Here is a 27,188-nt window from a genome sequence, read left to right on the forward strand (position 1 = left end):
TATTAATGATATTAATAACAAAAAATAAATAAATAAAATCCACAGCTAGTGGAGAAAATTTCTCATGATTGTTATGATATAAATACTTTGTATACTTTACAATAGTTCATGTGGGAATTTTTACAATTCTAAAAGAAGATAGGCACCGATCTGAAACTAGATATCAATTCAAAGACATGAGTAATACTGTAGCCTACTTTATCATATTCGTATTTTTCAAGTTCGAAACGAAAAAAAAAACATGTTTATCTTATTTATTGATTTATTTTCTGATGGACGTGATACAACTTTACTCACTTCCTGCTTTACATCCATCCTTCATCAGCCTGCCCGAAGCACCTCGTTCCGCCAACCTGTTGCGGCAATCAAACAACTTTTACGCGCGCCGAGCTCCAGTGACGCAGTCAAGTGTCAGCACGAGAGGCGGGTGTTTGACACGAGCCTTCATATTTCTCTGACGTGAGATACAAGCTGTCAGAAGAGCAAGAAGTCAAAAGACAAAAGACACCAAAGGCCAGCCAAAGAGAGAGATGAGAACCTTTCAGAGCCAAAGTCAGCGCGGAGCCTTCAGTACCCTGCACAGCCTCAGCAGCAGCGCCATGAGTCCACTCCGCACGGCCAGCATCACCTTCGCAGCCCTCCTCATCCTCACCATACCAGTCTGCCAAAGTAAGTCAGTCAGCTTATTTCCTTATAAGCAGGTTTATTCCTAATTTAAAAAGTTAAAGAATAACGTCTAAATCTATCTATCTATCTATCTATCTATCTATCTATCTATCTATCTATCTATCTATCTATCTATCTATCTATCTATCTATCTATCTATCTATCTATCTATCTATCTATCTATCTATCTATCCAAGTAAGCTAAGAAAGAACAAAATAAAAATGATTTGTGATAAAGAAATTTAAATCTTAACTTTAACATGAACTTCTTGTCTATCTTCTGTATCAATATTACCTGGATTTAGTTTCTGATATGATATCAAACTGTACAAGACAGTTTGGTGAAAGGAAAAAAATCTTAAACCCCTGACTTTTTGCGTTTACTAGCTCACAGAAAGTAACAAATGACTGAGATGTACTTAGATGTAGATTGACAGTCAGTTCTCCAGCTGTCGGAGTAATCTGTGAGTTTGCGTGTAATCTTTTGGAGTCAGTGTCAGTGCTGGAAAATGTTGACTTATTGTCTTCTGCAAAAGTCATTCTCCAAGGTGAAGGAGTTTACAAAAGATTTTATTTTGTAGATCAAAAATAGACTTACATTTATATGTGTTGTGAGGAGTTGGGTTTGTTTTACCTTTATTGTAAGGGCAACATAAGAGGTAAAAAATAAATACAGAAATAATAAGCAAGCACTTACACAGTAAAATAATGCTGAGATAGTAATGAGCATAAAATTTGTCAAGTGAGGAAAAGTCAAATTGATTTTCATCATAAAAACATATTCAATTAATTTATAATTTCTTCAGAATATAGAAAAGTGTTCTCAGCTATTTGCCTAATGTGGTAAAACATTTTAAATGTCTTTTTTTTTTAAATTAAAATTTTATTTGATGGGGATAATACAGTTTAACATACTTCAGACACTGACTTGCTGTACAGAGAGTTTTTTATTACTCCTAGTTGAACATTTATATACATGTATTTGAATACATTTAAAGATTTTAGTCTCATAAATACAGTCTAAAGGTCTAACACATACATAATACATATCATTATTACTATTGTTAATAATAATAATAATAATAATAATAATAATAATAACAGTTCCTGTTCTTCCTTGGTTTTAGCTGACCCCTGAATCATAGAAATGACAAATTGGGCAAGGGAGAAAAACTGTAAATCGGTTGCGTCAGTTTCTGTATTAACTGTATATTGTATGTGTTTCTGTATGAAACAAAAAGGTGCTCCAGCAGATCTTCAGCAGGCAACAGCAGATCAGGGGCAGCTACTCAGAGAGGTAAAGCACACTGATTTATTCTTTTTAATCATTTCTGTTGCTGCACTCCTCCACCATTCTCTGTGTCGCTTTGCAGATTGATGCCATGTGCTCATCCTACCTCTCTGAAGACCTGAGGTTTTTGGTGAGTTATATATATCTATATCTATATCTATATCTATATATATCTATATATCTATATATCTATATATCTATATATCTATATGTGTGTGTGTGTGTGTGTGTGTGTGTGTGTGTGTGTGTGTGTGTGTGTGTGTGTGTGTGTGTGTGTGTGTATTTTAATAACTTGAAACATTTAAACAACTCTCTGGTCTCTTTCCAGGCATCTGATGTCTTAGGAGAACTCTGTGTGTTGATGCTGGTTCAGAAATCAAAGGTACCTCAGAGTTGTTTACTTGAAAAGTAACATGAAGCACTTTTGTTTTGCAGAATTTGGTACACAACATTAAAACATCAATTATGGCATTATGACAGAATTCACAAAGAACGACCAAACCATAACTCAGAGAATTCACAGTATGAAGACTTTGGACTAAGATACCCTGCTTTCCCTATCCAATACAAAACACTATGAAAACTATATGTGGAACTATAAAGACACAAATACTGTGCAACAGTCATAATTTTAAAAGGATCTATTTTGCTCTTTCTCCAGTCTGATGTCTTTAATCTTGGACTCTACAAGAGCAGCTTTGCATAATTCATAATTTAAAAGGATCTTATACTTGGATTTGGTGCCGGCTCACAAGCAGTTTCATATTCCACCGCCTTCCTGTTTATCGAGATCTTTCTGATTGGCTGCTCCTCGTAAGCAACATGTGAACAGCATGTGGGTGGAGCTTCAGTGCTCACAGCTACAAACGCATGAGATGACCCTCCCACTAACATCATACAATGTCAACAGTAAAAAAAAAAGACATGCAAAAGACCAAAGACTAATTTAGTTGTCAATATTTCATTGTGTGTTCAGGAGCTGAATGTGAGAGAAAATAGCAAAAGGGTAAGTAAATGTTTTCTCACACTTTAATGCTTTGCCTTATATGGCTATCATTATAGATTAAACATTGCATGTGTTGTGCTGGTTTTTGAGTGGGTTTGGTTGTTATTTTTATATATATATATATATATATATTCCTGCCCTCTATGTGCAGTTTTTGTTTCATTACTCTAGACCACAAGGTTCTGTCTTGTCAAAGGGAGGGGTAAGTTAAAAGATTGAACTGGATTGCTGCAGAATGCTGCTTGACCTAAAAAAACCACCTCTTTTGTTTTACAACTGAATCTGCACTTCTTGTTGTGACGCCTCTTAATCGGCTGAATTTAGGCCTATCAGAGCTATTAACACCAGCAATTAAAAGTAACTGCACGTCATGCCCCTAACCACAAATGCATGCCAGACCAACACTTGGAAATGTAAACATGCACGGTCCTAATATATCTAAATATGTACATATGTATGATAAAATTTTGCTCTGTGTTTGCTCTGCATGTGAAATACCTATAGATCATAGATTAGTAGGAGGCTGTGCTTCATGATCGCACGAGAACCTGGATGTATTAGGGTTAGCGATCCTTCCTGTCTGCCCTTCATACCTGACACCTCACACAAATGTTGTGTCAAAAGCAAAGGGGATTGTGTCTGAAGTTGCAGATGATATTTTAGCGCACAATTTTATACTTAACTATAAGGAAAATATGTCATTATTTATTTGTTTGTATGTTTGTTTTTGATGAAGATGAATCCTTGTTCATGTTGTTTCTGTATGCAAAAGACTTTCTGGCTGTTTACCACATAACAGAACTCAAGCTAGATGATGCAGGGAGCCTTTTTCTACAGCTAATATAAAATAGAATGATACGTTTACATCGTCAAATATTATACGCAGTGTGAAAAACAGATGTCATATTTACAAACATCATATTTTTTTCCTCGGTGTGGATTTATGGTTATTGAAGCCAGCACAGACAGGAAACATCCTTTAATGCACATGCAGCAACTTTTACTGAAATAACACAGCATTTTGCTTCGGTGACATATGATGCTGTTCGCTTTCTCACTCCACCATCTCTGTGATACAGAATGAGACACAGAATGTGATCTATTTATACAGGCAACACACTTTGCTGCAGTGAGGAAGCATTTGTACATTTGTATTTCTGTGTAGCATGCGTTTATCTGTTGAGAGAAAAAAACTTGTTTTTCTCTTTGCCCTTGTACATTCCATAGTCTGTACTTTCTTTTTTGCTGTTATTCATGTGTGTGTATCTGCCTGTATCTATCTATGTGTCTGTATATGTGTATGTTTGTCAGTCCCCTCAGTTGCACCCTCTTCTGCGTCTAGTTTCCCAACTAAATACTAGAAGACAGAGAGGACTCACAATGCACGTATGTACCACTCACATCTGTTCTCCACAGCCACTGACTGATAAAACAAAGAGAAATACTTTGTTTTTTGAATGCAAAATGCAATCAGTGGCTCAAACTGTCATTAAATCCTGTGTTGTTTAATATCCCCCTACACTGTGGGACAGCTATTATGCAAAGTTACTTCTTAAACGTATATATTTGGATATCTCAAGAGCAACAGGATGGTATAGAAAGAGGTGATGAATAGATGATGATAATTGCAGCAGGCACGATGAAAGCAGCTCCACTTTTGTGCGCTTGCTGCAAATGTTTATAGTGAAATGTGTGTGCTCCATTCTGTAATTGTTTTCAGTGTGTTTATCCACATCCTGAGCGTCCACATCAATCATGCTGTTGCATATCTGAGAGCTCTCCTCACTCTGTGCAAACTCACTCTACATTAGTTGTTCTTTCCCAAGCTGAGAGTTATTATGGTCTATAATTGGTGTGGCAAGCCAGGTGAATTCCTCCCCCACTTACTATCAAAGCACTGACAAACACAAAGTGGACGCCGATAAAACGTGAGCAAGAAACGTGGAGAGTGTGTGTTTTCAAATCCAGATGTGAGTCTTTGAGTGGGTACATGTTGGTGGTGAAGAGGTGCTGTAGACAACACTAAGAGCAATTTTGCAGGTGGCTAAATTGTGTGTTTTTTAAATGTTTTTACAGGCCGACCTCCAGGGACCTGGAGGAATCCAGAGCAGAGGCTACTTTCTCTATCGGGTATGTTTACATTTGTGCCACTAAAAAGGAATTAAAAAGCCTACAAAATAGGCAGAATTTGAAATTAAATTAAAAATTGTGTTTACACTTACAGCCACGGAATGGGAGAAGATCCTTAGAGTATGAATGAACTAAAGGTAAAAATTTGGTTATAGTTTTTTTCCTGCCTTCATGTTATGTTTGAAAGATTAAGTAATTGTACATGAAATTTAGAGTAGAAGAAAAAGCTCTAGGAGTTTATTAATGATTATGTGACTATGCTAAAATAAGCTAAAATATCAAAAACCCAAAGGCACTTTCATGCACAGTGCGTTTTGGCATATACGTCTTCAACAATTAAAAAACTATATCTATTCCATAAAGGCATTTTAATTTTACATGAAAAGAGAGTGCTTTGGAGTTTTTGTGATATTTATCCTCTTGACTTTTGTACTAGACTTGTAGGACCGCGTTTATATGCCGTTTATATGTCAAATGCATGTATCTGTATCTTCTACTCATACACATCCTGCATGTGTTTTAGAGTCTCCACCTCTGAAGCTTAGTGTACAGAGACAAAACAGACCCTGAGACCCAGGCTGCTGTACCGCCACTGAGTGATCCAGACATCAAACACATCCCTCTGCCTCTGCTTTATAGTGATGTTTGAATGTACACAATGGATATTAATTAAAACACTATTAATTTATCCATATTTTGTTTTGTGTTATTAAAACTGCTATCTGTGGCTGGGTGTAGTTGTGTAATTTTGTTTCAGTGTGATTAGTTCTATTTCAGTACATTTGAAAACAGTGTAAAATAGAGTGAAGGAGTGAAGGGGTGAATTAAGTTTTTACATAAAATAGTAAGAGTAATTTAAACATGAAAATGGCTTTGTTTGATGTACAGTTGTATAATGTGTAATTTTAATAATAATAAAGTTACAGATGGTAAAGTAAGTTCCTCCTACTGCAGAAGCCTCAGGTGTTGAGGCTCTGATACTAAACTAGCACTATATCTGCTTGGTTTTCTGGGGGGTTTGGCTGGGATATTTTCTTTGTTGTTCTCCACCTTTTGTGGTGACTTTTCATGTGTGTGACATCAGACAATTTATTAAGTACATCTGGAACTCCACCACCAGCCTGAACCACTGATAACAACGCAGGTTGGAACCATGCTTTCATGTTATTTACACCAAATTCTGACTCTACTCTCTGCATGTTCAGCAGAAATCAAGACTCATCAGACCAGACAATGGCTTTCCAATTTTTATTGTCCAGTTTTTGGCCACCTGTGTGATTGTAGATGACAGCAGTGACACCTGGTGTGGTCTTCTGTCGATATCACATGCTTCAATATTCAACATGTGAATTGAGAGATCTTCTTCTGCATTCCTTGGTTGGAATGAGTAGCCATTTGACTTAGTATTCATCGGGAAGGCGGTCTGGTCATTCTCCTCTAATCTCTGAAATCAATAAGGCATTTCAACCCAGAGAGTTGCTGATCATTGGATATTTTCTCTTTTACAGATAATCCTTGGTTTACAGAGGAAGTTGTGGTTAAAATCCCAGTGGATCAGCTGTTTATGAAATACTCAGTCCAGCCCATTTGGAAATAATAACCGTGCCACATTTAAAGTAACCTGAATTCCCCTTTATTCCCATTCTGATGCGCAACATAAACAAATAACACGACCATGTCTACGTTCCTAAATACATTGAGTTGCAATTGACTGATTAGATATTTGGTTATAAGGTATTAGATAATTACTGGCAGGATTTTATTTTATTACTTATTTGGTGCAAAAAAAAGTGCAAATTACCAACCACGGAACACGAATGTGTAATTACTACTATCAACAGTAGATGTCGCTATCATCAGCCAGTTAAAGCCTCTTTCTTTGTATTCTGTTTTCGATGCTGGTGTGTCGCTTTAAAGAGGAAGGAAATGTATATAATGATGTTTACGCGCTGTATAGATCTATAAATAAGTACATTCCGATTATTTCACAGAGAGTTACTCACCTTTACCGGTGAGATAAGTGAATGAATTTAAAAGTGTTCAAATTCCTTTAGTTCATCGTGAAATATTATTGTTATGGCCTATCTTTATCCAGGCAAGTCTCACTGAGATGAAAAAAAAAACAACAACTCTTTTTCAAGAGTGACCTCACTATAATGATCGAGGGCAAACACTGTAATCAGTCTTTTGGGTATAAACAGTGACAGCACGATAAATAAGAATGTGTTTATCTTTAAGGCGTAATTAGTGTGCGAACCTAAAAAACAGAAAGAGCAGTTGTGTAAAATACCACAGGAGCTCTTGCCAAGTCAATAAAATAAAATCCAACTGCAGCATTTCACACAGGACACCAATCAATAACCTCCAGAAAGGCTATTTCTTCTGTGTACTCAGTGGGTTCCAGCCAGACTGAAGACTATCATCACATAACTGGAAAAACGAAAAACGTTTTTTGACCAAATTGCCCGTCTGCCATCCTTCCTTAGAGATGAGCACATGTGAGCAAGAAATCATATTATAGCCCTTTTAATTGTTTTTGTAGCTTTGAAATTGTAAATAAAGCTCTGTGGTGATTTTTCTTATTGCTGCCTCTGTATGTTTGCTTAAATTTAAGACGCTTGCAGGGGAGGCTTGAAGAAGACGCAGACTGTGATAAGGTGATAATGCTGTAATTTATAGGGTTTATAAATTACAGTATTGTTCTTTGTCCCTGGCTTTTCATAATTAATCTTAAAACCGTTTTAAAGATAATTTACTGTGTAAAATCTGTTTGTTTTATCCCGAATAGTTAAATTTCTAAACCATTAATACTTGTGGTCCAGGCCAAACTGAATGCTCTGTTATAGACTGAGTTTTAAATGTTATAATTTGTTTGGGGTTTGCAGTAGCCTAGGTATGACAAACTTAGGCGAAGTGTAAACTCTTTCTAATAAGTTTTGCAATTATTATTTTTTTCCTATTTAATTTAGAATCGTTTGGTGTACTACTCCATGTTTATTGCGTACAATTTCGGAAAGATTGGTTGTTTCTAATTCCTAAAGATCAGAAAAAACTGTAATATCTCCCTCAAAGTATCGGAAAAGCGCCACACATCCTTAACGTGGCCAAAGGTGGCATTGCAGGGTTTGCTACTTCCTGTTGTCATGGAGATGAGTAGGCTACCCCGGAGTTGGCCGATAAACATAAAGACACACGTCCAAAGGGCAGACAGAGATAATTTATCGACAAATAATCCTGTCTTCAAACAAACTTGACACAAAGAACAACAACGATAAATAAGATATAAAACAATGACATATAAAATTACAACAATAGCTTTTATTTTGTCCCCTGGCTGTGAATTACCGCAAAAGTAACACGTGAGTCTGCTTGAGAAAACTTAGAAAGCGTAGGCCAAATGCAAGCGGAATTTATATTCTTTAAACAAACAAACAAAAAACACTCCTATGCATGCAGATCTTCTTTGGACATCAAACTGAAGAAGGAAAATTATTCAAATGACTAGTTTTGAAGTATGCACAATCTGAGTTATTACTTTTATTAGTTTAGTCACAGTTTTTTTTTTCCAAGTGTGGTCGTTTTAGTTTAGGTTTCATTGTTCCATAATGTGCTTTTTTAAGTTTCAGTTTCAATTTTAGTTTATAGTCTTAGTTGCAGCCAGCCAATGAGGGGTATGTGTCAAGTGCAAGATGTAAAACATTTAGTACTAACATTTTAAGGCCTTTGACTCATAGTAATATAAAGACCTCAGTCTCAGTAAACACACACACACACACACACACACACATATGTATATATATATATAACACAATTCATTTTACTACCTATTTAAACTGATTATGTTTGATTAACTTGAACTGATTTGCATATTAAGTAAGCTTCACTTAAAAGTGTAGTTTCCCAGTTCTCATTTTTATTGTTTCAGGTTGAGTGTGAGGCCAACATTGTGATGTGAGTGATGGGAATGCATCAGTGTGAGAAAGGCTGCTAGTTGTTAGCTGAATACTGTGCATTTCTTTCTGTTTCTGTTAAACTGTGTCCACAGGTTTTGTTTTATTACCATCAGTCACGTCATGAATGTTGGCTGGTTGGTGCAGAGAGGAGTGACAAGGTATTGCATGCTTTATGTAAAAATAAAGCCGGATAGACGTCAAGCTCTTGACATTCAAATTTTGCAAAGCAAAAGTAATGCAGAGACCTGGTTTTGATTTTGTATAGGGTCACTCCATCTCAGCTCATCAAAAAAAAAAAAAAAAAGGGGGGGGGGGGGGGGGGGGGGAAGACAGAAAATGAGAGTGATCATCAAATGGCAATTAACAGAAATTTGCTCTTCTTTCTAAAAAAGATGATTTGGAAGTGACAGGGTGTCGTACCTGGGGAATAACACTGAAGATAGATGAATTTCTTCTGCAAATCAAATAACAATTGTCTACACGCAGAATTACGATTGTCACAGACTTTCAAGTCTGCTGTCAGAGGCTGGACATCTTAAGGACTAATTAGCTTGAGCTAGAGAGTTGAATCATCATAGTATCATTAAATCATGGTAACATATATTTACCCTAAAGCAATGGACCTATAACTTCATGTTTATTAGATAATGGAATTAAAGTGGCCCTGCTGTAAAAACAAACAAACTAAAAACAAAAATAGGAAGGACCGGAAACCTTGCAGTATTCCAAAGAAGTGTCGCTTACTCCTGGAATTTTTTCCCCGGTAAGTCTTAAAAGTTCAAGGTGGGAGGAATTTGATGGACTGAGAGGGAATAATTGCATAATGATCTAATTTCTTTAATCACATTCCTGCATATAAGCTCACTCCCTTCCAGTTTATGGTAGGCTTAGTTTATTTTCATGTTTAATTAATTACTTACTTATTAGATGTCAAAAAAAATCCACTAAAACATTTTTTTCTTCTTAAAGGTTTAACAAATTCAGTATTTTACCTATTTTATGGCCAGTCTATTAAATATGCCATAATCAAGTAGACTTCAAAGTTAAAGACGCATTAAAATACTATTGTCAACTCATTATTTACACGTTATTTAAGTTTAAAGCTAGGAGAATGGCGACGGGAAAATAAATCAACGGAAAACATTTGACTTGTCCTTAAAGGCATTTTGAATACACAGTAATCAAAATACAGAGACGTTAATCAAAAATATTTGAAGCATGAAAAAAATTAATCTGCTGAGCTGGAGGATATAGTTACTTTCATTTTTGGGACTTCTCTATTAACTTTTTACGGGTAATGTAATGTAGGTAAATCTGGATTTGGATCAGGCCTCTCCAGCCAGGTGTAATTTATGTGTAAACAGTGGATCTGTAGGGAGGTAGGCTCTCTTGGCACCGTTTCCAGCTCCAGTGAGTCTGCCTGAGCGCTGCGCAGTCAACCGTCTGCAGCGCCACTGGCTGCAGGGATATCCCGATGAAAGAGGAGACTGCTCGGGGTAAGTGTCAACTCGCAACCGTTTGGTTCCGCTCCGTATTTGTGTCGCTTTTATCCGCAGCTTCTGTGTATACTATCGACAGACGTAAATGTGTAAACGGAACAGTTTTGCTTCGGCTTCTTTGGTGACAGAGACTGGCCAAAGGCCCGGTGACCCACATTCTTATCTAATGCTGCACGTTAGCTAGCTAGCTTCAGCTGAAAGTGGGTTGACACACATACAGTACATTGTTGCCGACGAGTCAAACGGGCTACCTTCTATTATAAAGTCGCGAGTCAGCGACGTACGATACAGACAGGTATGTTGTTTTATCTTCTTCTTCTTCTTCTTTTTAAATCGGGTGTACATATATTCCCAGTGTGTGTCACACGTCTCGGGAAGTGTGTTAAAGTATATAGCTATTGGTTTGTTGCTGTAATTGGCGTTAGCGAAGCAAGCTAGGTGGCGTTAGCCTCCAGGCAATCAGTACCCGGTGTACCGGCCGGCATCACAGGCAGGAGGAGACGGAAGGAAACATGAGCTGTACCTGTGTTTGTCGCGTCAAGGTTCAAGCTCAGTTGATTTTTTACAAACGCTACCACCGTGAATACCTCATCGGCACATATTTCTATATTTACGCGTCTTTTTAAAATTTTTTTAATTTAGACGTATGTCTTTTATTCCCCCCTCTGTGTTAATCTTTGTGACTCTTGTCATTTCTCTCAGATTTCGAGCCCTATATCCGCCCCGGGTGCTCCTTATTCACCTGTCCTAAAATCGATCGCGTCTCATCTTCTGTCAGTCTGGTCCAGAAGTGTCTGGACACAGCTGGATCATAGCTTGTAGATGCTAATGAGAAACTGTATAGTCTCATACGGGTGTCAGCAAAGCTTTACTTGCTGCGTTGCTGACACTGCTGCCTGCAAACTGAACACAGTGGAGAGCTGTGGCAGCCCTATGATATAAAAAATAAAGCAAGATTTGTTTTTCTGTAATTAGAAATTGATTTTTACAGTAATTTATTCTGAGCAAGACACCAGTAACCACGCTGTATTTCTGAAATGGTCACTTCAAAGCTAAGGTTCTCTCTCAGACTTTTTGTTTTTCTTCCTTTTTTGTTGTCCCAGAATAAAGAGTATTTCTCCTTTTGACACTAATTGGATACACAGAAGACTTTCACTAATCAAAGTTATTTGATTCTGTTTAGTTAAGTTCAGATTTAATAAAACATGACAGATCTGTTTTTATACAGTACATAAACTGGTGACTAACATGCCAACCTGGCGTCTTTATACAAACGGTATTGAAATGGTTTATACGCTTCACTTTGTGCACTCTGTTCATTTCGAGAACCACAACTGCAAATCAGTATTTATTATTTGTCACTGTCATAGCTTTTTAATTGTGGGCAAATGGCATAGACTTTAACTTAAGCCTGGAAGCTGAAAAATACCTTTAATTACAATGCTGTCTGTTGTGATTAAGAACAACTAGAACCACTCTTAAGGTTGTGTGTTTTTTTTTTTTTTTTTTCTTCCATGCTTACCCTTTATTTTTTTGCCTGTGGTGATGGGCAGTAAACGCAATAGTGAGGATTTGATTTCATTGTTAATCATTAAACTAATTAAACTATCAAGTTGGTATCTTCCTTTTTATCATCTTTCTATAGATATATACAAGTAACAGATATATCTATTTGGCATGATATTCATTGACTGATGAGTAACCGTGACTGTAGAGAAGTACTAACCTGAAGTAATTTGGGAGCAGTTTCCCTCTTCCTTTGTTTCTCTTACAACGGAAAATGTTCTAATAATGGTCGGAAAAAAGATGGATCAAAGGCATCTTAGTGTGTGCCTTTGATTACTTTAAATGTGTCTAAATGACTTGTTGTTTTCAGAATTTTTAAGTTAAAAAAAGGGTCCAGTGTTGGTCAAGCTGTATTAACTGATAAATCTTTGGCAGCTGTGTTTACAGACGGTACAGTCTCTGTACTCCATTTTTACCCATAAATAGATGTTGAAGCTGTTAGCAGAGCATGGAAAAATACTTTGACACCTTTTTAGTTGCTGGCACTACATTGTGCTGCAGGTAAAAGGAGGAAGCAGAAATTTTCTCTTTCTCCACTTTCTCTCTGCTTTGGTAGATTAGATTTTACTTGTGTTATCTGTTTCTACTTGGCATCTTAATTTAAGCGTCACGTTTTTTCTACTTTATTCTAAAACCTCAACTGCACATTTACATTTACAGGGAATAAGTGTTTTGTGCGTTAGATGCTGTGGCTATTTGGAATAAAAAGCAGCAGTAGAGCATGGCAGATTTTCTTTAAACGGAGGAGGAGGGACTGGCAACACCGTGAGCTATGACGGAGGTAGAGGAACACATACAGATTATATTATTACCTGCTATGCCTAATAATGTAATTACTGAACGCCTGTCATATCAAGTTTTCCTGATAGAGAGGAGCCTGTGTTGATTCAGTGCAATGTTCTCTGGCAGCTTTCAGCTATTCAGAGGACAGATAAAAGGTAATGGCACTACTCGGGCTTTATATCTATAGTTGATACTGTTAGTCAGCAGATTGGAGTGCTGTGCTGAATTTTGGAAGTTGCATTAGTCAGTTCACATTACAGAGTTTGTGTTTTGCTTGAGTAATCATTGATGCCATGAACTTGGTGCATTTGTTTTGAATGTGAACTGCACACTGTGTCAAGGATGACTACTAGAGCATCGTGTCCTCAGGGTCATTTTCCTCTCAAAATCTGTGCTACAGCATCCATCTATAGAATTCAAGCACCAGATTTCCATTCAGAAGTCTTTCGTCCAACCCTGTCTTAGTAATATTATGTTTCTTAAGTTCTTAACCATGTCTTTGCTGCATTTTGTCAGACAAACTAATTGCTTTGTTTTCAATCTCTGCCAGAGGATGACTTCTAAAGCCTTTTTCAGATGAATCTCTTGCTTGTTGCTTTTTTTTTTTTTTTTTTCCAATTACTACAAATAATTATTGTATGAGAGTTTTGGCTGTTGATGGGTTTTACATCTGAAGTTGTTACTGAAAACAGGAGTTGATAAGTCAGCATTTAACTTGACCTAAAAACCTGAAAAAATTTGACAGGTATTTCCTCTTTTGATGTGAAATGCAATTTCACAATGACTCAGAGGTTTCAATTCTTTTGTAATGAGATAGATCGACTTATCATTACAGCCATTTATTATGCTGATTTCACTAGTAGGGAACCTTACTGCTGTTTTAATAATTTTTGTTGTGTCATTTGGATTGCATTGCCTGTTGAAGTTGTGTAAGATTTTGTTTCTGCTGAAATACAATATCCATCCATTAAGCTATCTATCCATGGATCCATTTTTCTGCAGTTTATCTGCAGAGGTTTCCCTCTTCCCAGCCAACTCCTTCAGCTAATCTGGGGAAACACAAAGTGTTCCCAGGCCAGCCGAGAGATGTAATCTCTCCAACTTGTCCCGGGTCTACCCTTGGCACTCCTTGCAGTACGACATGCCCGGAACACCTCACCCAGGCAGCAAAGTCAGATGCCCAAACCACCTAAACTGGTTTCTTTCTCTGTGAAGGAATAGCAGCTCTACACTGATTCCCTCTTGTAAGAACTCCTTACCCTATCTCCAAGCCACCTTTCAAAGAAGACTCATTTCCTCCACTTGTATCCGCAGTCTCATTCCTTTAGTGACTACCCAAAGCTTATAGGGACATAGATAGACCACTAAATCGATAGCTTCAGTTTTACGCTTAGCTCTCGCTTCACCACGACAAACTGGTGCAATGCCACAGTCAGTCTTTTAATCTCCCGCTTCCCTCACTTTGAATAAGACTCCAGGATATTTGAATTTCTCCACTTGGGGCAACAACTTGTCCATAATCCACAGTAGGTTCCTGCCGAGAATGTTTTGGCCCCTAAGGCCTGGCCACTAGATGCTCTCTCTTGAGCTACCTCTCTTGGCTCCAAGGTTGGGCCCCAGTAACCACAGTAATTTCTTTTCACAGGGTACTCGGAATCGCTCTTCATTTGTCTACCCACCCAGGGCCAGTTTGCCTTAGGAGACCCAACCAGGGCTAAAGCCCTTGACAGTATAGCCCCTGGGATCACAGGGACACAGAAACCCCTTCCACTAACATAAGAGCGATTTATCTTGGGGTGAAATAAAGTGGTATTTGTTTAAAAACAAACAAACATTTTAACTGCTAACATTTGATGTTTACACTTGATGAAGCCAGTTATTCAAAAGCTCACTAAGAAATCAGCTACTAGATTGTTTATGTTGACTGTAATGAAGTGATATGTCATGCTGTTCTAAAGCAGGCTACACTTTATTTTGTTTTTGATGGTAGTTAAAAAAGACTGGAGGTCAGTGGAATAATAACAGTCCACCTTTAATAAGAAGACCACATTATAAGATCTAAATAAATTTATCACTGTTTTTTGTAATAATGTATTATAATAAATATGATGTAAATATTCTCAAAATAATTTTCAGACATCAAGATGGTACACTGTTAAACAGTATTTTTTTCTTTTGAAGTTTTATTGAAACCAACATATTAATTACCAAATTAATGAATTATGTGTTGGCTCATAATTAGTTTTTCACACAGAGCAGTGGCAAGTGAAATATTAACAAGCTCGTGAAGATTTCTCTTTGCTGTCCCCAAGCCTTTAGAGGACAATGATCTCTGACAGCAGCATTAGTTGCAGAGAAATCCTTTCACCACACAGGGTTGTTTGTGTCACACTGACCTTTCACTGAGAGCTGAGAGGATTTTTCCTCTTCATTCAGACTTTGTCAGCAGTTGTTTCTTTGTGTGACCTAAACACTAGTTCCATTTCTTAGTAAACAATTTATCTCTTTGGCTCAGTATGCGCAGTGATATCGGAGTTATGGGAGCTGACGAGGTGCAGGCGGAGGCTTGTTTGATGTTGAACTTTTGAACTTGTAAAAATGTGTAAGGACTGAACTATATACTTATGTTTTTATTATACTCATTGTTTGTGCTTTACCAGAATGGATATTTAGTGAGTAGTAAAAATACAGTGCAGTCTTGCTTATGTTTCACCTTCTTTTTGCTGCTAGTAATCTGTTGGTTTAATTATGATATTATTGTAAGTTAAACATCATAAATTAAATTTAAATGCAGTAAAATCTTTAAATATACAATACAGAGCAAAGGTAACTTTTTTTGACAGCAAGTAATTCTTGTAAAAATAAAGAAGCTGATCTACATGGAGATTAGGTGGAATTGAAAACTGTCTTAGAATGATGCTACTATGATGAAGAAAAAAATAGGTCAAGTCTACTGGGGTTTCCCTTAAAAGTGACGTTAGTATACCAGCAACTTCACTAATGATTTTGTATTTCTGAAAATGACTCGTTATTTTTTTAGTAAAAGACAAAAGCACAGAGAAATGTGACAAAAACCAAATAGATGATTTGTAAAAAGTTTTTTTTTGTGTTGGAAAATGTGGAAGTTGATCAGTTGCGTCTTGTGCCAATGTTGCCTAAGCTGAACCCAAGTTTTTACATTGATGCTTCCAAGTCTGTACTTACACATATTTGTATGCTACTGTTTGTTTGAGGTTATGACTGTTTGCACCCTGTAGGCTGTAAAAGCATCATGATTCTATTTAATGATAAGAAGTCAGTTAAATATAGACGGTAACTAGAACATCCATCCATTATTGCTGAAACAATATTATTACCTGTGGAGTTTTTCCACGTATAAAGTAAATTAACATTTGTAATTACCAGCATTAAGTTGGGCGCCAAGCGAGATATTAAACAACTTTTGGCTGCAGCTTCACATTTTCTAGAATATTCTGTTTTGCTCAGTTTCTTTCTGTTTAATTAATGCATTTAAGATTTTTAATAGTTTTTTTTTTTTTTTTTACCAAGATATTGATTTAATTTCAGGCAAATGTGACATTTTTGTTGACGCTATTTTCTTTTTTTCTTAACTAATGAATTGGCAACTGAAAAATAAAAATAGTTAGTGGATACTTTTCTGTGGACGAGTCCGCACAGTTACAAGAAAATAGACATTCAGGCATAATATGTGACAATAATTATTGTAAGTAAGTAAAGTAAGTAAGTAAAATGTATTTATATAGTGCTTTTCACAGATAAAAATCACAAAGTGCTTTACAACACAAGAAATGGAAATATAAAACAATGTAACAGTAAATAAAACAACAATGTAAAACAATAAAAACAACATAAGAGGAAATTAATAAAATGCTTTTGTATTTAAAAGAATCAATGGAGTCCGTGCAGCGTAGAGACAGTGGAAGAGAATTCCACAGCCGTGGTGCCACTGCCTGAAAGTGCGCGGTACCACCAGCAGTCTCTGATATAATGACCTTAAAGCTTGAGAAGACGAATGTGGTTTCAGCAGGTCGATAAATATTTCGGAGCTTGACCATGTAGGGCCCCAAAGGTTAGAACTAAAATTTTAAAATGAAACCTAAAACTTACAGGCAACCAGTGAAGGGAGGCTAAAACTAGAGTAATATGAGATCTTCTCTTGATGCCTGTTAAGAGAGGTGCTGCAGTATTCTGCACAGTCTGAAGACGATTTAAGGCTGATTTGTTAAAACAAGTAAAAAGACCATTACAGTAGTCTAAACGGGAGGAAATCAAATCATAAGGGTCTAGGAAGCTGATATGCTGTCTAATTTCTGAGACCATGTGGCCTGGAGCAATAATTAGAGTTTCAGTTTTATCACAGTTTAGTTGGAACCGTGGTTAAATTGTCATTTAACCATGGCTGATTTCTGTCAGGCAATTACTTAAATTAAACAATTTCTAAAACTCAGAAATCCTGAAGGAACAGTATAGTTGAATGTCATCAGCATAGAGATGATAGGAGATATTTTTATAGCGCTTAATAATTTGGCCTAGGGGGAATATATAAAGTAGAAAGAAAACTGGACCCAGGACAGATCCTTGAGGTACCCCACATGGCAAAATTGTTGATTCTGACGTCACATAATTCATGCAAACAGTAAAAGATCTCTAAGACAAATATGACATAAACCATTTTTAAAACAGTAATCCCAAACAAGTTCTTGAGTCTGTTTATCATGCTACTGTGATCTACAGTATCAAAAGCAGAGCTGAGATCCAACAGAACCAGAACTGTGTACTCTCCAGAGAGTATCTATATAACTAGATACTCTAAGTAAGGCCGTTTCAGTGGAATACAATTTACGAGTGTGGTGCTGAAACACACACGCACACTCGCACACTCCTTCAGCATCACTTTTTCTTACGATTGCACAAACTAACATTCAGGTTAACATATTTTTTTATTTATGTTATCTGTAAAGAGACCATTTCAAAGCTGGTGAATGAAGTGTGTGTCATCTTATTTCTGCAGTGCTGTGGGAGGCTCGTGATGACCTAGATGTTTTAGCTCTGAGTCAGTGATGACTCTTTTCTCAAAGCCACCAATTTGTAATTTTAGCTTTTTTTGTTTCTGTTCAACAGGTGAATTCGGACAAGTTTTAACTACAAGTTTTAACTATATTGAGGTGGAGGAGTTGGCGAATTAAGCACCACTCAAAGACAAAAGGTAAGACTTTCTTGGAAATTAACCACTGAATTTAGCTCCGGGTTGCAGCAGTGGACTGTTTAGAGCTTGTGCATATTCGCCTGGGTTAATTAGGCTGTTTAAAGTCTAATTCATCAGAAGCTGTTACAGAGCTATTATTCGTCCATGTTTCAGTAGTGCTCTATTTTTGATTTGCAGTCTGTCATGAAAATGATGAATATGGAAATGAGAATGGTGCTGGCTGAGTCACCAGAGAATTTCAAATGAATTTGTCATGCGAAGATGCAAAGTAGTTCAGTTCTTTGACTACATCTTGCTATAACCTTGATTAACTTCAGACAAAAGCTCTATCACTACTGTTGTTATACACATGTTGTGTCTCGTTAAGCTCTCTAAAGGTATATTACAAGAGGCCTAGTCTGGATAAATGTAAATGTATAATCTATTGTATGTATTTATCTTTTCCTGCTTAATAGTTAAAACTAAACTGAATCTCTCTTTTTCATATTTTTAATCTGGATTCCCTGTGTTACTCTGTTAAATATTAATTAGATTAGGCTTAAAGTATAGGTTTAAGGTGGCCTTAACCCATAATAATTAGCTTTTGTTAAAGACGGCTATGTCCGTGGCTATAGACATAGCTGATTAGATGCCATACTGTTGGGTAAATCAGACCCAAGATGGGTTGTTTAAATAAAAATATCAAATATCCTTCTAGAAAAATCTAGAAGTCTAGGCATCTTGGAAATGCCTCCAGGCAGTTATTTGAAGCTCTTTTGTGAATCAGTAGGAGAGAGCCTGAGTATAATAATTTTAAAGGTCACTCTGACTTAAAAACTAAAAGTACAGAAACATCACTCAAATGAGATTGAGATTTTTATATTAAAAAACAACAAAAAATTGTTTTGGCCCAAATTAAGGTGCAAGTTATTCTTCTACAAGACGTGTCCATAGTTTTTGACAACATCATGGTTTTATTAACAACTTGATTCAGAGCTCAGTGTCTGTGGATCATCAGACTAGACTGTTATAGAATTGACTAATATATTTTTATTTTTTTGGATTTTGTATTCACCATATCACTTTATGACTCTGGTTATGCCAACGGTGACTGATATAACTTCAAGTACAAATGGGCTAGTAGCCTCTTTCTTTTCTAACTTGCTCTTCTTTTTAGTGTTTGCTGTAATTGTTTCATAAGAATATACATTATACACATTGAAAAAGACTTAATGTGGTGCAGTACATGAGGGAAAAATGTTTTATTTGCACACATCATTGACATTATTTGACTTTGTCCAGTAACGGCAAGTAAAAAAAAATGTTTTATAATTATTTATTCAGTGCAGAAAGGCGTTGGATTTGGGGGTCTTTATAACAAGTGTTATTATTAGGGCTGAAATTCATAGAAATATCTAACACTATATGTGCTATCACAAGCCACGGTCATGGGATTATTAACTATTATTGCAATTTCCTCTTTAGTTTGTGTGGAGCGAAATTCTTTTATTTTTAAACTTTAAGTCACAACTGATTCTGCAATTATATGGGGAGACTTAAAATACAACTGCACACAGCTTAATAAAAATATGTATAATCGGTGCAATTCCCATTTCACGTAATGGCGTTAATGGCATATAAGCATTTCCCTTTATTATGGAAGTTTTGCTCAAACAAAAGTGGACAGTAGATGTTTTATAGTTTAGAAGCTGAGGGGTTGTTTAGTTTTAATCAAAATGACAATTTCTTGTTGTTCAAACATTACCTTTTTATGCTAACACTGTTTAATGAAAAATGGTAAAACGTGTAACATCTTCAGAATGATTATTTTCTGCCTGTAGTCAAAAGATAATATGGTTTAAAACTAAGACTGGATTTTTGTACATGCATTGCAGAAATGTCCTGTTACATTCAAAGGCTGAGCTAAAAGCAGATATGGCTATCTTTGGCTATCTCTGAAAAGTTCAGTCAATCAATAAATGTAGTCCAGCGTAGTTAATGCCAAAGAACACTGTAGATAGACATACCCACTGCATCCGCTTTACTTTATTTCTAATGATTAAACAATAGCTCAACTGACGTGTAAGGATGTTTGCTACATTGCATATCTACACAGGTCTTGTTAGACTTTTAGATCCCATGTCACTTGTTTGTGAGTTCTGCATGATGAATGATGTTTAATTTAAGCTTGTGTAGTGGCAGACAACGGAAGAGTGCACTCTTTATCTGAGATTAACTCCAGTCAATAAAGAGAGATTTTGGCCAGAGCAAAGTTGTTTGGGTGTGCCCTGATATATTAATCTGTGGAAAATAATGTTGCTAAGTCATCTGGAAAAGGACAAGCGCATAATCTCAGACAGAGCAGTCAAGTAATATCATTACTTGTGCAGGTTTTCTACTTGTTCAGTTTGCTCAGAGGGCTACTGCTTGTACGGTGGGAATGCAGTGTTGATTCTTATTTAAGTGGTTGTCTTCTTGTGGTCAAATGTTGGTCATATAGGGCTGCAAGTCCACGTTTAATTTTGATTGCTTTCCCCATGCTGCCAGTCGTCCTCCTGAACTCCAGTGACCCACTTGGCGTCAGGATTAGGCCCCTGGCTCAGGTCCTGCTCTTCTGGGAGAGGAGGGCAGCAGTAGTCAAGGGGCCCCTGCCAACTACTGCGGCTTGTGTCTCAAAGATTCCTGTCTGTGGATTAGGGCTGCCACGATTTGTTGACTAGTCACGATTACGTCGACTATCAAAATCGTCGACGACTGATTTAATAGTCGACGCGTCGTTTGAAGCTTTGTAAGATCACAAAAGACGCAGGAATAAGTGGCAGGATTTAAGAGTGTAATAACGGACTGAAACAGAAGATGGCAGCATTGCATGTACAAGGATGTCAGCTACCGCTAAACCCCGAAGAAGAAGAAGAAGGAGCAGCTGTGTCCCAGAATTCATAGCGCGGCCCAGCGCAGTTTCCAACAATGGCGGCAGCTAGTTAGTTTTAATGTTACTCTTATTATTCTTTCTGGGTCACAAAATAAACGTTTAACATATTTTCAGGCGAGAATGTAGCTGTGTAAACCTCAAATATCTGCTCAGTTTATCAGGACACCACATATTTTCAAAAGCGCTCCGACGTTTTCGGAGACATCTGTTACCCACTAGCTCGTTAGCGAGCCGGGGGCTAGGCTCACTAGCGCCGTGAGAACACCGGACTCCCCGCAAATCGTTTTCAAACCCACCGCCGTCTTTCGCTACTCAGGTTAAATATATATGAGTCACTTAGATAACTTAAAATGTTATTGTTTGGCTTTTTTTTTTGTATTTTATTTGTTCCTGAGTAAATCAGTTTGTCTGAGATTAAAGTTATAGTTTTTACACAGCTGAATAAACGTCAAGCAGACAACTGATTATCAGAAGTGTGAGATGCTCCAGAATATACTCCAGTGTCCTGTTATATTTTAGATAGCAAGGAGTTTATTAAACTTCACCGAAACAATCTGCAAATTTCATTAAAATTTAATAAACTATCATCTTGTCTTTATTTTTAGTTAGCACAGACCTTAAACACTTAAAGCTGTAAGCTAATGATAGTTATATGAGAGCAGATGCTGCTGGTGCAATAAGCTGTAGTTTTACGTCCAATGGATGATGATCTGATTAGTCGACTAATCGCAAAAATAATCGGTGACTAGTCGACTATCAAAATAATCGTTTGTGGCAGCCCTACTGTAGATTAAAAATGCAAAACAAAGACTCCTTTTGTGCCGCTGGGCCTGAGGATGTGTGTGCAGTGAGTGGAAACACAGCTGGCTGCCCTGTGTTTAGTTTGGTTGGTATAACTGTGCAGCAGACTGGTGGGCAATGTTGACAAGCTTGTGATGTGGATTTTATTGCTTACAGGCCAAATGAGTATGACATTATTAAAACCATCGAATCTTCCACTAGCCACAGGAAAGACTGCTCTGCCTGTAAACTGAGAGAATCGCATCATTAATTGCTGTGTGAATGCCACTAGGATGTGCAGACCTTGAAGCTGCCTCTCACAGGATGTGTGACTGAGTAATTTATTCACCAAAGTGTTGTTGTTGATTTGTGTGACCTGCTTGGCAGTGAGGCTGTTGCTGTTGCTGCTTGTTAAAACGGCATAATATTATCCTAGATATTTGCTATCACTTACAGCAGAATGAACACCCTCTCTTCCTTATGGCTTTCTAAACCCTGCATTGTGTCTGTTTTGCTGAAAATTGTGTGAGAATAAAGGGTGAGGCTTATAAGCACCACAGGTTTTTAAGTGGTTGACAGACTTTCAAGAAATCTTGTTAAAGCTGTGGTCTGTGCTCCCACACTTGGGATCAATGAGAGTTCACCCATCCCCTGTTCTCAGGTATCGGGGTTTTGACAGATGATGGGGAAAACACAAAGGTTGCTATGAAACCAGAGTTCATCTACTCATGTGATATAAGACCTGCTGGACAGTGTTATCTGTAGTTTGGGTTCAAAGTTTCACAAAATGTCCCTTTTTAAACTGTTTTGCCTTAACATTATTTAGGGCATTGCGTCATATTTTAGACTTGAGAAAAGCATCTAGAGCATAGGTGTCAAACTCTGGCCATACCAAATTACTATTAGAGCAGGCCTACTGGTATTATACAGCTAATGTATATATTGTTTAGTATTAAGCTTTGCTGTTCCATATTCAGTTTTTCAGATAAACTTGTTTGAGTCCATAAGAAAAGATTTATTCTTATATCTAGAGGAAGATTTTTTTTTTCAATAAATATTAATGTTAGCCCGTGACTTTGTTCCATTATGAATTTTGGCCTACTGTGTATTTGAGTTTGACACCCCTGATCTAGAGAGCCATTAAATTAGGTTTCTAACAGGCTGGAAGAATGTTCAAATGAATTGGACTTAAAGTATGAGGATTGTTTGCAAGACTGTCTGGTTTGGTGCACAGACAACTTCCTGAGTTAAATATTTAGTTATAAACTGACTGGTATGCAGAATCTTTTGAGATGAGATTTTTTGATACCGGGTTTTTTTCTGGTTTAAATTGATTTGATTTTAATTTTAGTCATAATTAAGGCATCTGTTTTTTTTTTAGTCTAGTTTTAGTCAACTAAATATTGTAAGATTATAGCTGAGTTAAATATATAATGTGTAAATTTTGATAATAAAAGTGATTGATAATCAATCTAATAAAACCAGGAAGTCTTGGCCCAAATATTTGGTGTTAAAAGCGTCATATTCACAGGATAAGTCACTGAAAATAAGTGATGGGTTTTCTGATTGTCTTGTCTAGATTACTGATATATTTGTTTTTTATGAATGTAAAAGGCAAAAACTTTTCATTCGCATCTGCAAGCTGCGCATAACTGCAGTCTTCTTGACTTCTTTGAATGCTTCGAAGACAGAATACTGATGAATAACACCATAACAAAAGGTCTTGTTTTAATAACATTGTGAGGGAGAAAACATTTTCATCCTGACATTTTCATTTTAAATAACCATGACAGGCGGAGCTGTCTGGGGCTTTATTGTGCATCTGTATTAGTAGCTGCTGCTCCAGCCTGCATATGAACAAATGGTTCCTGCTCTCATTAGAGTGGAATATAATCATTATACAGTTATTTAATACTGTCCAGTGTAAACTAGGGATATTCCCTGTGACTAATTTACCAGTTGTTTATTGCTATAGTCACATTAGGCATTCGGAAATTGCGGCATAACCAAAATTATTGCAAACAACCACAGAGACATGTCGCAGGCAATTTGTGCTCACCAGTGCAGACTGACTAAGATTGAGTGCAGCATTTTGGCAATGAATTGGATGAGAATTAATAATAAAACTTTCACCAGTCTGTCTGATAGTAATTCTAGTCATTCCATGTCACACTGCAATTGTTGTGATTGAGACAGGTTTCCCTCCACTTAGCGACCTTTGTAGTAGTTTTGTGATTGAAAGCGGGTGCCGAGAGGTTGCTGCACGCTCAGAATCTCTGTGTAGTTGGTGGAAAATATTCAAAGCAATCACCACTGATGATGTTTATTTTATTTATTTAATTTTCTCTCTTGTAGGAGGTTGGTGGACTATTTTTACTCTAGTTTGGTTGAGCCATAAATGAGAGAGAATTATAGAATTTTGGGCTAAAAGCCAAAAAACAAACAAAACAAAATATCCAAACCCGAGGACAGTCTAATTTTTTTAAATCAAACAACATCTGTACAAATCATCAGTGTATTTAAGGACCTTAAGTAACATTCTTCAGTTATAAAATTGTGTGCTTTCCTCACTGTTAACATCAACAGACCAGTGCAGAAAGTTAATACAACCACATTACATGCACATAGGAAGAGGCTGTCAGTGATGTGGGGACCAGTGACTGCAGAATGTTAGTGAAATTCAAAGACTTTCAGCGACAGCAGGAACAGTAACTTTTAATGACTAGAAGCAGCAAGTTAAAATTTTCTCTGCTCTGAGGGGAAGTGATTGATTTGTTATCTTTCGTGACATGACCACGAAAGGTAACAAAGGATACCACTGACTAATGCATAGGTAACCTTGTAAATACATTACTGGGTTACCGACACAGCTGAAGGCATTAATGCATACTTGTGACCTACGGTTAGCATTGTGTTTATTGCTCTATATGTGGACAGGGCTTTAGAATAATTTAACTGAGTATTTCTGGTCAGACAAATTGTAGTAATCTAGCGTTTTGTTAATTTTTTTTTTGTTAATTTCCGAGCTTACTGAGTCATATGTGAAAGCTGCTTTTGCTGTATTCTATCTTCTATCCATTTTTGGATCTTTGGCTCTTTTTCTCTGCTTTCCACGACCCCCTTAACTGAGAAGTAAAAGTGCTCTGCCTCACAAGTAGAATCTGCTTTATTATAAGTTAGGGACAAAAAGTACTGTTTGAATTGGTGCGTAGCCATGTTCACTGCATGAAGACAACAGTGCAGTAATGTTTACAGAACACATGTGTTACTGCACTGCTGCACAGGTGGAACCTGCAGAGTGTTTCACATCCACAGACTCCAGTTCATGACAAAAGGAGTCGCTCGCGGTAGTCTAATAATTCTTAGTGTATGATGGAGAGAGTATCAGCTGCGGAGGAATTCGGCTGAGCTATTTTTACACTGCACGGTGAGGCCGGTTGCTATGGTGTTGCCCATTGGCACAGTTGCTGTGTTGGCATCTCAGCGCCGGGGTGTGGCGGAGTGCGTGACGAGCGGCGCCATAGATCCACTTCAGAGTGACTCATATCCTCAGAGCTCTGGTGCCCTACATCTGAATGCACACACCCACATACAGGCATTCAACAATGTTGTGTGAGCCACATAAAAATTATGATAAATGACTGTCGTCAGTCAGTGCTTTTTGAGATGTTTTGGTGTGAAAAATGCATATGTGAGTGAGGCTGTTTGGTTGATGTTGTTAAAGCCCGATGAAAATGCAGCACATCTTCATTGCTTTCTTCCTTGACGTTGGTCCCCGCTGAGGCTTAGGAAACACCAGGAAGCCTTTTCAAATCATGTGATTAAATGAGGAAACGTGAGATGCAGGCAGTTTGACTCCCTCTTCACACCTTTTGTGAAGTATACACGCTGTGGAATACTAAGGATTTGTGTTGACAGAGTGTAGTGTTATTAGTGAGAAGAGGAAGGTGTTGCTTGTGGAGCTGTGATTAAGTTAGATCGGAGGAGGAGGAAAGTAGGTCACTGGGCCAGCAGGTCAGTGAAGCACAGATGACATCACAGTTATACAACGCCTGTTCTCCCAGTTACACAACGTTCGCTCTGTGCCGAAAGCTACTGCTTCAACTACAATGTTTTCTTTCTGTCTTTCATTGTGCTCTAATATAGCCAATTTATTTATGAAATTGTCTTACATTCGATGGCCTCTGTTGCCTTTTCTTTTTTTCTTTTTTCCTTTTTCCCCCCCAGTCTTAATTTGCAATCCAGTTTAGCTTGCCTGCTTTTAAGATGATGTACAGCCAAAAAGGAAAAGCTCTTTGTGTCTGTTGGTACAAAATCTTTAGACAATGCTCTTTACTACAACTCACCGCTCCCTTTTACAGTGCTGTGCCAATGTGTAGTTGGCCACTTGTGTTGACAAAGGTTTAATCTCAGTTAAGACATCCACTCTCTAATGTATTTGTGTGAAAAGCGTCACATGTAGGGTGCAGTAAAATAACACTGCATAGCTGAAAGTCAGTGGGCCATGACAGAACCTACTCCTCCCTCTTACCTTCATTTTTTCCACTGTCCCAACACTAAGGTGTAAACACTTCCAGTGCCAACTTCCTTCCTTATTTTGATTGACTTGACAGCAAGTTTATTCCAACCAATAGAAATCCTTTTTTTAAACCAGTATTGTCATTGCTGACTGAAGTTTCCATTACACACGTACTATACCTGCTAGTTCATATCTCAGTTATTTGTGTACTTTAATCAGTTTTAAGTAGACAGTGTTTGCATCTGTTTAAAAATGTTTCAGGCTTCTGAAGTTCTGGCATCACCATATATGATGGTGAAAATTGTTTTTATGTCATTATTTGTAGTCCCCCCCTTTTGACAAAAACCAAAAATCCTGTACATATAAATAAATAAGATCCATCCGCTTCTTCTTTTCAGTGTGGCGGGGGGGGGCTATCCCAGCTGTCATAGGGCGAGAGGCGGTGTACACCCTGGACAGGTCGCCAGTCTGTCGCAGGGCTAACACACAGAGCCAGACAATCATTCGCACTGACACTCACTCCCGCATTCACACCTATAGGCAATTTAGACTAATCAATTAACCTATCCCCACAAACTACATGTCTTTGGACTGTGGGAGGAAGCCGGAGTACCCGGAGGGAACCCACGCAAACACGGGGAGAACATGCAAACTCCACACAGAAAGACCCTGATGGTGGACTTGATCTCAGGACCTTCTTGCTGTGCGGCAACAGTGCTAACCACTGTGCTGCTAAACAAGATATAAACTTTAAATGAATGGAAAGAACAAATTACTGAATGAAAATGTGCACATTGAAGCTCTAGCTCATGATACTCTTTTTACAATGCATTTTCTGAATTGCAACACTTTGATGA

General features: G+C 37.3%; 2 protein-coding genes across 8 annotated transcripts in view; both read left to right on the forward strand.

Annotated features, from left to right (window-relative positions):
* Positions 1-489: 489 nt before the first annotated feature.
* nmu (neuromedin U) lies at positions 490-5,989 on the forward strand. Of its 5 annotated transcripts, XM_085264742.1 has the most exons (10): positions 490-669; positions 1,908-1,963; positions 2,040-2,087; positions 2,286-2,339; positions 2,934-2,963; positions 3,115-3,165; positions 4,275-4,349; positions 5,040-5,093; positions 5,188-5,230; positions 5,617-5,989. In XM_085264742.1, the coding sequence occupies exons 1-9, from the start codon at positions 531-533 to the stop codon at positions 5,221-5,223; spliced, it is 543 nt and encodes a 180-aa protein (XP_085120868.1). In that variant the 5' UTR covers positions 490-530; the 3' UTR covers positions 5,224-5,230; positions 5,617-5,989. The 5 variants fall into 5 exon arrangements, with proteins under 5 accessions (XP_085120868.1, XP_085120871.1, XP_085120869.1 ...); XM_085264745.1 differs by lacking the exon at positions 4,275-4,349 and having other exon boundaries at positions 3,135-3,165; XM_085264743.1 differs by lacking the exon at positions 3,115-3,165.
* Positions 5,990-10,420: 4,431 nt separating this feature from the next.
* The window catches only part of clocka (clock circadian regulator a), a 32,566-nt gene continuing 15,798 nt past the window's right edge, over positions 10,421-27,188 (forward strand). For all 3 annotated transcript variants that reach the window (XM_085263589.1, XM_085263590.1, XM_085263591.1), the window contains exons 1-2: positions 10,421-10,542; positions 18,037-18,121. The gene's annotated coding sequence lies outside the window, so the exon portion shown is untranslated. The remainder of the gene's footprint in view (positions 10,543-18,036; positions 18,122-27,188) is intronic.

The sequence above is a fragment of the Mchenga conophoros genome, linkage group LG23 (genome assembly GCF_057382185.1).
Source record: "Mchenga conophoros isolate Kocher_MC1m ecotype Shallow Benthic linkage group LG23, M_conophoros_male_GT1.1, whole genome shotgun sequence".
In the NCBI taxonomy this organism is placed as follows: domain Eukaryota; kingdom Metazoa; phylum Chordata; class Actinopteri; order Cichliformes; family Cichlidae; genus Mchenga; species Mchenga conophoros.